The sequence below is a fragment of the Rhinatrema bivittatum genome, chromosome 3 (genome assembly GCF_901001135.1).
Source record: "Rhinatrema bivittatum chromosome 3, aRhiBiv1.1, whole genome shotgun sequence".
Taxonomy (NCBI): Eukaryota; Metazoa; Chordata; class Amphibia; order Gymnophiona; family Rhinatrematidae; genus Rhinatrema; species Rhinatrema bivittatum.
In genome coordinates this window covers 411,711,405-411,724,057 of record NC_042617.1, presented here as the reverse complement: position 1 = coordinate 411,724,057, position 12,653 = coordinate 411,711,405, and the positions used below count along the sequence as shown (strand labels likewise).

At 42.5% G+C, this 12,653-nt stretch overlaps 1 protein-coding gene across 1 annotated transcript in view; it reads right to left on the bottom strand.

Moving 5' to 3' along the window:
* DST (dystonin) overlaps positions 1 to 12,653 on the bottom strand; it is a 925,809-nt gene that overhangs the window by 23,515 nt on the left and 889,641 nt on the right. The window contains 2 exon segments of the mRNA XM_029595689.1: positions 5,325 to 5,476; positions 6,628 to 6,790. Of these exon segments, the coding sequence (XP_029451549.1) occupies positions 5,325 to 5,476; positions 6,628 to 6,790 (315 nt within the window).

The window sequence follows — 12,653 nt, the reverse complement described above, 5'->3', positions numbered from 1 at the left end:
CCTAGGCACCATGCTTCCTCTACTACATCAAGGGGATTGGCTCTGCTTTCTGGGCCTTCAGGACACATACGCCCATATTGCAATCTTCCCTCCTCATCGCGAGAACCTACGATTTGTAGTGGGACACGGGCATTATCAATACAGAGTACTGCCATTTGGCCTGGCCTCGGCTCTCCGAGTGATCACCAAGTGCCTGGCAGTAGTGGCTGCACATTTACGCCGCTGGGGCACACAAGTCTTTCCATATCTGGACAACTGGTTCATAAAAAGCCAGTCCAGACAAGGAGCCCTCGACTCCCTCGGTCTCACTATCCGGCTCCTGCATTCACTGAGTTTTCTGATCAACTACCCAAAATCCCACTTGATACCATCTTATCATCTCTCCTTCATAGGAGCAGACCTAGACACCACAGTAGCCAAAGGCCTCTTATCCAACGACCGTGCAACCACACTGTCCAACCTAGCCAGCTCTATCCGTGATTGACAAACAGCCTCAGCTCACCAACTGCTCACGTTACTCGGTCACATGGCATCAACAGTCCATGTCACCCCAATGGCACACTTAGCCATGAGACTGACACAATGGACTTTAAAATGTCAATGGCATCAAGCTACTCAGTCACTTATGTCCCTTGTTTGTCTCTTGCTTGGTGGATGCACAAGGCCAACTTACAAACAGGTCTACCCTTCTAGCAACCAGCTCCTCGGGTGACCTTAACCATAGACACCTCCAACCTAGGTTGGGGAGCCCATGTCAAAAGCCTTCAAACTCAAGGGACTTGGACAAGAACCGAAGCGACCTGTCAGATAAACTTCCTGGAGTTTCGGGCAATTCCTTGAATGCCCTCTATGCATTCAAGGAATGCCTCTTCAACAAGATAGTCTTGAGCCAAACAGACAACCAAGTTGCAATGTGGTACCTGAACAAACAGGGGGGGCACAGGCTCTTTTCTGCTCTGCCTGGAGGCGGCGCAGATTTGGGCCTGGGCCCTGTCGTACTCAATTCTACTGCGAGCCACTTATCTGGCAGACACAGAGAATGCACTGGTGGACTGCCTCAGCCAACGTTTCCAGCCCCACGAGTGGTCCTTAGATCCCTCCGTTGCGAGCAGAATCTTCCACCGATGGGGTCAACCTATCATTGACCTCTTTGTGTCCAAACAGAACTGCAAAGTGGATCGCTTCTGCTCCCTGCACAGGGACCGGACAACACCAGCCATGGATGCCTTTGCCCGTCCCTGGAACATAGGTCTGCTATATGTGTACCCTCCGATTCCGCTGATAAGCAAGACTCTCGTGAAGCTACAACAGGACCGAGGCACCATGATACTCATAGCCCCGTATTGGCCACGCCAAGTCTGGTTTCCCATACTTCTTGACCTCTCTGCCCAGGATCCCATTCGGCTGGGCACAGAACCCAACCTCATAACACAGAATCACGGCATGTTACGCCACCCGAACCTCCAGACCCTGTCTCTGACGGCCTGGATGTTGAAAGGTTGATTCTACAACCACTCAATCTTTCTAGTGGCATCTCTCAAGTCCTCGCAGCTTCACGAAAGCCTTCCACACGGAAATTTCACTGCTGTAAATGGAAGAGGTTTACCTTGTGATGCACACAGAAGGGCTTTGATCCCTTTTCTTGCCCCACATCCAAACTATTAGACTATCTCTGGCAGCTCTCGGAATCTGGTCTTCAGACTTCCTCTATACGAGTACACCTCAGTGCCATCTCTGTGTAACATCAAAGTTTAGGGGATGCCTCGATAACGGCTCAACCCCTGGTGAGTCACTTCATGAGAGGCTTACTACAGTTTAAGCCTCCTCTATGACCACTGGTCGTGGCATGGGACCTCAATGTAGTACTTGCACGGCTCATGTGTCCTCCTTTTAAGACCCTGCACTCCTGCGAACTCATATCTTACATGAAAAATTATTTTCCTAGTAAGAACATAAGAAATTGCCATGCTGGGTCAGACCAAGGGGCTATCAAGCCCAGCATCCTGTTTCCAACAGAGGCCAAAACCAGGCCACAAGAACCTGGCAATTACCCAAACACTAAGAAGATCCCATGCTACTGATGCAATTAATAGCAGTGGCTATTCCCCCTAAGTAAAATTGATTAATAGCCATTAATGGACTTCTCCTCCAAGAACTTATCCAAACCTTTTTTGAACCCAGCTACACTAACTGCACTAACCACATCCTCTGGCAACAAATTCCAGAGCTTTATTGTGCGTTGAGTGAAAAAGAATTTTCTCCGATTAGTCTTAAATGTGCTACTTGCTAACTTCATGGAATGCCCCCTAGTCCTTCTATTATTCGAAAGTGAAAATAACCGAGTCACATCTACTCGTTCAAGACCTCTCATGATCTTAAAGACCTCTATCATATCCCCCCTCAGCAGTCTCTTCTCCAAGCTGAACAGCCCTAACCTCTTCAGCCTGCTCACAGGGTAAGCGAGTTACAGGCCCTTGTGACCTATTCACCCTACACACAAGGTTCCTCCATGACCGGGTGATTCTCCGCACTCACCCTAAATTCCTGCCTAAGATGGTCACTGATTTCCATTTAAATCAGTCCATAGTCTTGCCCACTTTCTTCCCAAGACCTCACACTCACCCGGGTGAGCGAGCTCTGCACATCTTGGACTGTAAACATGCACTTGCATTTTATTTAGATCGCACTGTGGCCCATAGGAAGTCCACTCAACTCTTTGTTTCATTTGACAAAAACAAGCTTGGAGTTGCGGTGCGCAAGCAGACCCTCTCCAACTGGTTGGCAGACTGCATTGAATTCTGCACCAGCAAGCAGGCCTTCCACTTCAGGGTCAAGTGAAGGCACACTCAGTCAGGGCCATGGCAACATCAGTAGCACACTATCGTTCAGTACCGATTGCCGACATCTGCAGAGCTGCGACGTTGAGTTCTCTCCACACCTTCGCAGCCCACTACTGCCTGGACAAGGCTGGAAGACAAGACTCCGTCTTTGGCCAGTGTGTCCTATGAAACTTATTTCCAGTATAGAAACCCAACTCGTCCTACCTCGACCTACTGTGAATTTCAGGCTGCCTCATTATTGCCAACAGCACCCCAGTTGTTGTGCCTGTTGCACATGTTGTGTGCTGCTTGGCCTGCTTCTTGTCAGTCAGCCTGTAGCTTGCTATTCACCCATATGTGAGGACTACCATCCTGCTTGTCCTGTGAGAAAGCAGAGTTGCTTACCTGTAACATGTGTTCTTCCAGGACAGCAGGATGGTAGTCCTCACGAAATCCGCCAGCCACCCCACGGAGTTGGGTTCGATACCATTTTCTTATTTTATTTTTCGCTTGTACTTTTTGCTACAAACGAGACTGAAGGGGGACCTCTGGTGGCTTCAGGGTTAGTGGCATGCTGCGCATGCTCAGTGTGCCAGTCAAAGTTCTAGAAACATTGACAAAAGTGTTCCGTGACAGGGCTCCATCTGATGATGTCACCCATATGTGAGGACTAACATCCTGCTGTCCTGGAAGAACACATGTTACAGGTAAGCAACTCTGCTTTTTAAAATCCACAACATACATGCATAAATCATAGTCCACAATAAATTTGCATGTGTAAAAAAGGGGCAAGCCATGGGTGTTCTGGGGAAAGGCCAACATTACATAAGTAATTTGCTATTTTACAACCTCCCAAAGTGACGCATGTTAACATGTTGACAATATCTGGCACAAGTGAATATAAACATCTTAAAAGTGGAAAAATGATTGGGTGGGGGTGTCTTGGTGAAATGCGGGACTTCAGATTGAAAAGCCAGGTGGGGGTCTTCATGAGATACAGATGGACTGGGTAAACTAGTAGACTATTTAAATTTATTTATTTATTTATTTTTATTTAAATTCTTTTAATATACCGATGCTCAAGACAAGTCTTATCGTACCGGTTTACAGTAGAACCAAGGGAAACCATTTAACTACATGAGAGAAAGTTACAATGAACAGGGAGTACAATTCAGGATATTTAAGCGAGACAGAAAAAAGTTTAACACAACATACCTAAAAGTAATGCAGGATAGTACAAATCAATTGATTAGAATGGGGAGCTCAATTAACATTTAATATAAATAAGTAATTCGAACATAACAGTTCCTTTAGATACTTGGCAGCGGAGGCATCATAATGGGGCGATGACCTGGGCCGGGAATGGGGTAGTGGCAGGGGAAGAGGTTATAGGCGAGGAGGGAAGGTGATGGGAGCGGAGGAGGATACATTGCTAGTTGGGTAGTGTCTCATCTGGGGAATGCTTGTGAGAACAGCCAAATTGGTAAAACTGGTTATTTCATTACCGCACGCACGTCAAAAAATCCCAACTTGTGCATGTACGCGGGATAAATGTGTCTAAATAACATAACTAATATCTACTTGATTATCCCTTTAAAATTTGAAGTAAAAATACATTGTTATATCATTTGCGCACACTTATGTGGATAAATTCTGACTTATGTGGCAAAGTAGCACCTTGCTGCTACACAGAGGGACACATTTTAACTTATCCTATAAGTAGCACTTGTTTTTAGACTTATCAAGCTATCTTACATATCCAGGTAACTCCAAAAAGTGATACTTAGACAGGCAAGTAGAGCTTTCCAGACTCATGCGGCTCATGGTTTTTTCATATGCGAGCATTTGTGTGTGCATATATATATATTTTTATTTTATAATCTGTACATATTGTAGCCACACAGATTATAAAATACAGAAGCAACTTTACGTGTGCCCATATACACGTGTAAATGGGTGCACGCGAGCAGTTTTGAAAGTTATCCTCCCTATGATTGTGATTTCAATGCACTGCATGTATCCGCACATAAGCCTATATACCAATGTACGTTGCAGGGTAGAGATACATGTGTTTTATAACACGCGTGCGTATCATATGCTTATGTTTATAAAATACTATAGTAAATCGATGTGCGGCCACATACATGTGTAGATGCGTTGTGTGCAGTTGCCTGAAGTTTATCCTCCACGCCTTTTCCCCACAGAAATAAAATGAGGGGGAAAAGCTTCAGTAATTGAGGCTCTAAATGAGAGAACACTAAACATTCATAAGATATTGCTATCGGCACAAATTAACTTGTAAGGCACCTAAGAAAATGTGTCATGGGTAAATGTGCTCCCGCAGCCCAGAGCATCATTCTCCAACTATTGTTCTCCTGTGTGTTCCAGTACTGTAGAAGAAACGGTGGGGCATTTCAACCAATCAAACCATTTTATTGGTTGATTATCTTCTGGTGCTTTATAATGACAACAGGAAATATTCCAAAGAGAAAACGAAAAGGATACCTCGTCTTCAATTTTGTCAGCATCTGTAACAGGCTTATAAGCATCGTTAGGATGAAGTGCTGCTACGAATTCATAGTAGTCGATATAGCCATCTCCGTCTCGATCAAATATATCGGCTACAGCACTCATCTCCAGTCGGCTGGTTGGAAATTCTAAAATTTAAAAAATTTAAAAAAAAGTAAAATTAACATTAATACCAAGAGAACTAGCTTGCAAGTTTATTAGATGTATTGGCTATGTAATGAAACTCAGGCAATTTCTAAGCCTCAACATGATGAAAGAATTTATGGTAAAACCAATCACAATTGCAGCTCAATTTTGTTAAAAAAGAAGGGTGATGCAATTTATAGGTACAACTAAGTAAACCGATGTTGGGTCATATATAAACAGACACAAAGGGCCTGATTTTCAAAAGCATTTACACACTTAAAACTGGGTTTGTGCCTGTGTAAATGCACTTTAAGCATGTAAGTGGGCTTTTGAAATTGCTATGATACATGCCATTGATTTGTCAATAGGTTTTACTCATGCTAAGCGCACTTAGCGGTAGATTTTCAAAAGTTACACACGTGCGTCCATGTGCGTGCGCTACCCAGCGCTCAGACATGGACATGTGATTTTATAACATGTGCATGCTGGGCGCCAGCATGTTATAAAATTCTGTGTCAGCGCACGCAAGGGGGGAGTAGAGTATTGCAAGTATGCGTGGCGAGGCATCGGGGCTTTCCCCAGTTCCCTCCCAGCCTAACCTCCCTTCCCCTTTATCTATCCTAGCGCCGCCCCCCCTCCTCCCCATTTCATTAACTCAGGTTTTGCTCCTGCCTCAGAGCAGGAGCCAATTGCACGCACTGGCACCTTGCCGGCGTGCGATCCCCCGGCACAGCAGCAAATGGCCGCTGTGCCGGGCGCCTCTAGCCTCGCCCCCTGGACTGCCCATTTCGCTAACCCCGGGACTCACACGCGACCTGGGGGTTTACATGCGTGCCGGGCCCTTTGAAAATTGGCCCAGCGTGAGTAAGATTTTTAAATCCGGCCCTTAATGTGGATAAATGGCTTTTCAAAATTGCTGTATGTTACATTTAAATGCGTAACTCCTTTGAAACTTCACCTGAAAGGAGGTAATTTTCAAAGGAAAATGTAAAAATATTATACTATTGTAGCAATTTTCAAAAGCCCATTTACCCAAGTTAAGTTTTGCTTATAGTGTGGAATATAATTTTTAAATAAATAAATAAATACCGTAGGGCCACTCTGACATCATAAAGTGTGTTTATGTCTCACAAGATCCTACTTTAGAACTTACTTGAGGAAAGAATTCCATCAATAAATTCTTGTCTTGTAATCTTCCCATCCTGATCTTTATCGATTCGCCGGAAGAAGTCCATTACTCGAGATTTCTTATGATTCATCCACCGTATGTACTTTTTCCTCCAGACGTCAAAATCAAAATTGGCGAATTCCCTGAGCTTCAAGATAAACACAGGCATCTTTATTTTATTTCTGCTCAATTATTTAATTTTTTGGGGCCTGATATTCCTCCTTTCTTCTTTTTCTTCCAGCTCAGCTGGAGCCAGGGCTGGGATTCTGGTACCATGAGGCTTCATTCACAACTACTTGGGATTGTTCTCCTAGTTTAATGCAGTGTTTCTCTCAAGCTGGTCCTTAGCCAGTCTCATTTTAGAATATCCATACTGAATATACATGCCTTCATTGTATGCAAAGCTGCATATTTACTTTGGATACTCTGAAAACCAGATTGCCGAGGGAATACACCAGGACTGGCTTCAGAAACACTATAAGCAGATTCTCTCATTATTTCGAGCCTGGTCATTGTAGCAATGATCCCAAGGCCAGGAGCTATGCATCAAGGCTCCTTCTGGAACCCTGTACTATGGACTCTAAACTCTGCCATGAGTTGCTGCACTGAATCACGCCCACAACTCCCTTGCCCCACTGCCTCTGTAGCATCGCCAGCCCTGGCTGACCTTGGGCGCAGAAGGACCCAATCTGGGAATCAAACCAGGGACTTTCTGCATGGACATTCACAGCATTTGCCACTGAGTTTCCACGCTGGCCTTTCTATTCAATTATTGAAATACGCAAACTCTTACAATTCTAATTGGTTATGATTATGCATAATTGCCCCAATAAATCTAAAGGTAAATTTATTCCTCCAATCAATGTGAAAGTAAACCGAACTTATTCATTAAATCACTCATCCAAGTACATGTGAAAGAAACCAAGTCCACTGCCTGGAGTTTAAGTCTTGGATTTGCTGGAAAAGGTCCCTGAAGTATCTGGATTCATATGTAATCAACTGACACTACATGATAAGATACTCTGATGATGTTATACAACTTGTTACATAATTCTGTAAACCGTTCTGATGGTGAAACCGAATGACGGTATACAAAACACGTTAAATAAATAAAAATAAAAATAAATAAAGGAGCAGAAATGTTACAAAGTTATTTAGCTGAAGGGGAGCTGGGGGAAGAATTATTATTTGAGATAGCAAAAGAACCATATCTCCTTTCTTCCCATAACAAAACAAATTCCATTTTTAATACATTTTTCTTTGTATCTGATCTGTCCTTCAAGTCCATGACTTTTATTTTTCATTGATGCCTATTATTTTTTTTGACATAATTCAAATTAGAGATCAAATGACTGCTTACTTAAAATATGAAAAATTTACATTTAAATTTAAAATTTTTTATATTTTCAGTAAGCAGTTATTTGGTCTCTAATTGGATTTATATTATTACAATAATTTGAGAGGCAGCTTACAGTTTTGTTTGCTAGTTTGCATTATTATTTTCTGTCACCATAACTAATAAAGGATAAGCATTGAGAAGGAAAAAGTGAGTTCACCTTACTTATCTGACAGAGATGAATGGCAGATATGTTTAAGATTTCTAACTTTCTTCTCAAATACTATATACCTAATTTAAGACAATAATTTGTAAAAATTTAAAAAAAGGGCAAAGAAAATCATAAATAAAATAGGGGAACAGCCAAGAAAAAGACTAAATAATATTGTAAGAGTCTTATCATCAATGTTGTTTTATACATATCTATATATATCTATATCTATCTATTTCTATCTACATATATGTTCAGAAAGCATTAAAATGTAAACTGAAAATTGGAACATTCCCTCAGTCCCCTCCATTTTACAACTATTGCTTTATTGGAATTTTGGCCACTGTTGGAAACAGGATGCTGGGCTTGTTGGACACTCGGTTTGACCCAATATGGCAACTTTTTATGTTCAGTATCAACAGCACTAGTAAATAAATTCTGTGTGGCAAGAGATTTTGTAAATCTGCCAAACGTATTTTGATTTGGTAAACCACAAGATCTTTTTCACATGAACTTCTAGAAAATGTAATTAGTAATGGTGCACTCAAATGGTTGAAGTCATACCCTTATCATGGAAAACTGCTGGTCTCTTACTCTTGCCAAGAGTCTGACACATCATAAGTCCCCAGAAGGGTATCACATGGATCAGCACTTCTTTGCTGTTCATTGTTTCACAAATAATCTTTTTAACACACTAAGGAATTCTCCCATAAACCTACAATGACAGTGATCTAAATACAGACAATCCAGAAACTGTAGAAAGATTTAAACAAGGCTTTCTAAAACAGAATGAGGCTAAATATGGATAGCATTATAAAATAATTTTGTAAATGTCCACATCTAGTGCAAGGTCTGTTGGTATCTTTTACCTGCAAGCTTTGAAAAGTGGTGTATAAAGGGAAATTACATGTGTCCTTTTACTTTGAAAATTATCTAGGAAAACTACTTGCACGCATTTGTACATGTTCATTTGTGCAGGTCATTTTCCTGAAAAAAAATATGCACATACTTTTAAAAATTCAAAGGTTTGGTACAAACCCTTCCCCAACCTCACCCTGAGGAGTGCCTTCCCCTGCTGTGGTTAAAGAAACTGCTTCTCCTCTTCCCCTCTTTTTATATCTCTGTGGATAGTGTTTCTCATCCTCCTGGTTTCTTTGGCCCATAACCTTGAGGTCATTTTTTGATGCTTCTTTTTCCTTTGGTACACACATCCAAAACACTGTTAAAGCATGTCGTTTCTTAAGAAGTTGCCGTACTGAGCCAGACCAAGGGTCCATCAAGCCCAGCATCCTCTTTCCAACAATCCAGGATACAAGGATCTGGCAAATACCTAAACATTAAATAAATCTCATGCTACTAATGCCAGTAATATGCAGTAGCTATTCCCTAAGTCAACCTGATTAATAGCAGTTTATGGATTTCTCCTTCAGAAACTTGTCTAAAACTATACTGTCTTTACCACATCCTCTGGCAATTTATTCCAGAGCTTAATTGCATGTTGCGTGAAAAGGAATCTGCTCCGATTTGTTTTAAATGTGCTGCTTAGTAACTTCATGGAGTACCCTCTAGTCTTTGTAGTATCTGAAAGGGTAAATAACTAATTCACATTTGCCTGTTCTAGTCCTCTCATGATTTTATAGACCTCCATCATATTCCCCCTCGGCTTTCTCTTCTCAAGGCCTAACCTCTTTCGCCTTTCCTCATAGGGGAGCCATTCCATGCCCTTTATCATTTTGGTTACTCTTCTCTGTATCTTTTCTAGTGCAACTAGAGATATGAGATATGGTAATCAGAACTGCACACAGTACTCAAGATGCAGTCTCACCATGACGTGATACAGAAAATCCAAATACACTACATTTACTGGCTCACCTTTATCCATGTTTATCAACCCCTTAAAAAAAAAATGTAGCAGATTTATTAGGCAAGACTTCCCTTGGGTAAATCCATTCTGGCTGTATCCCACTAAATCATGTCTCTCTATATGATCTGTGATTTTGTCCTTTAGAATAGTTTCCATGATTTCTCCCAGCACTGAAGTCAGGTTCACTGGTCTATAGCTTCCTGGATTACCCCTGCAGCTCTTTTTAAATAGCGGGGTTACATTGGCCACCCTCCAATCTTCAGGTACAATGGACGTTTTTAGTGACAGGTTACATATTACTAGTAAACAGATCTGAAATTTCATTTTTGAGTTCTTTCAGAACCTTAAGGTGTATACCATCTGGTCTGGGCTATTTGCTATTCTTCAGTTTGTAAATCTGGCCTACTACATCTTCCAGGTTCACTGTGATTTGACTCACTTCATCTGAATCAATACCCTTGAAAAACGTTACAGGAATGGCTCTCTCCCCAACATCCTCATTAGTAAATACTGAGGCAAATAATTCATTTAGTCTTTCCGCAATGGTCTTATCTTTCCTAAGTGCTCCTTTAATCCGTTGATCACTTAATGGTCCAACTGACTCCCTCGCAGGCTTCCTGCTTTGGATATATTTTTAAAAGTTTTTGTTATGAGTTTTTTCCTGTATGGCCAGCTTTTTTCAAATTCTCTCTTAAACTGTCTTATCAATGTTTTACATTTAACTTGTCAGTGCTAATGCTTTTTCCTATTTTCTTCATTTGGATCCTGTAGATTTATTTATTGTTCCCCTTCCAGTCATTAAGTCAAATTTGCTCGTGTTATGATCACGGTTAACCGCCTGGTGGCCCCCATCACTGTTACTTCTCGCATCAAATCCTGAGTTCCATTAAGTATTAGATACAAAATGGCTCCTTCTCTCGTCAGTTCCTGAACAAATTTCTCCCTTTCTTTCGCAGCATGCTAATATGCTAATTAGGGATGCGCATTCATTTGCAAGGAAATAGAGACGATATTTCCTATTTCGTCGCGGTTCGGGGGGGGCGACGAAACGATAAGAGAACCCATGAAATTTTGTGTGGTTTTCTTATCATTTTCAGGGGGGGGGGGGGGGGGAGAAAGGGCACATTAAAAAAAATAACCCAAACCCACCCCAACCCTTTAAATTTAATTGCAACCCTCCATCCTCCCGACCCCCCAGACTTGCCCACCCCCCCCCCAAGACTTACCGAAAGTCTCTGGTGGTCCAGCAGGGTCCCGGGAGCAATCTCCCCCTCTCGAGCTGTTGGCTGCCACTAATCAAAATGGCGCAGATGGCCCTTTGCCCTTACCATGTGACAGGGACTATCGGTGCCATTGGTCGGCCCCTGTCACATGGTAGGAGCAATGGATGGCTGCACCATTTTTTTTAAATGGCGCCAGCAGTCTATTGTTCCTACCATGTGACAGGGGCTATCGGTGCTATTGGCCGGCCCCTGTCACATGGTAGGAGCAATGGACGGCTGGCGCCATTTTAAAAAATGGTGCGGCCATCCATTTCTCCTACCATGTGACAGGGGCCGACCAATGGCACCGATAGCTCCTGTCACATGGTAAGGGCAAAGGACCATCGGCGCCATTTTGATTACTGGCAGCCGACGGCCCGAGAAGGGGAGATTGCTCCCAGGACCCCCGCTGGACCACTAGGGAATTTCGGCAAGTTTTGGTGGGGGGCGGTTGCAATGAATTAAATTTGAAGGGTTGGGGTGGGTTTGGGTTTGGGGGCATCAAAAATAAAATTGGCCCAAACTGTGGGAAAATGAAATTTCCCGTGGTGGACCGATAATGAAGGCCGAACCAAAAGGCTCGGCCGAATCACATCTCTAATGTTAATCCGCTTTCTTATCACTCCCTGTTTATACTACTGCAACTTGCTTTTTACAGGCCTCTTGCTGAATCTCTTTTCTCCACTGCAATCAATTCAAAATTCCACTGCATGGGCCTACCCTCCTTCAACATCACCATGATCATGAAACTCCTCTTCACACTGCATTGTGACCCTGTCCACTTCCGTATAAAGCTCAAGCTTCTCTTATTAACCTGCAAGTGTATTCACTCTTAAGCTCTTCATTATCTGTTTACACTTCTCTGCCTCTACACCTTTCCTCATGAACCCTGTTCATTGGGCAAGTTGCTCTTATTTGTGCCCTTCTCCTCCACCACCAATTTCAGACTTCGTGTTTTACACCTTGTTATGCCATATGCATGGAATAGACTTCCTGAGACAGTGTGTCACTCTCCCTTTCTGGCCACATTCAAATCAAGTCTAAAAGCTCAGCTTTTAATGCCTAACCACTTCTCTACAATAAATACATTTTCAATAGACTCTTGTCTGTTATTTATATGTTTATCTTGATTAGACTGTAAGTTCCAAGGAGCAATGCCTGCCTCTTATGTCTATGTATACAGCTCTGTGCATGTCTAGTAGTGCTTCATAAATGAAGAATTGCAGTAGTAGTACGCATGTAAGTTTACCCGCACAAAGGGGGAGTGGGGGCAATTTTCTAAAAGTATATTTCCTCAGGTAAAGCACCCATGCAAATTACTTTCATAATTACTCTTAG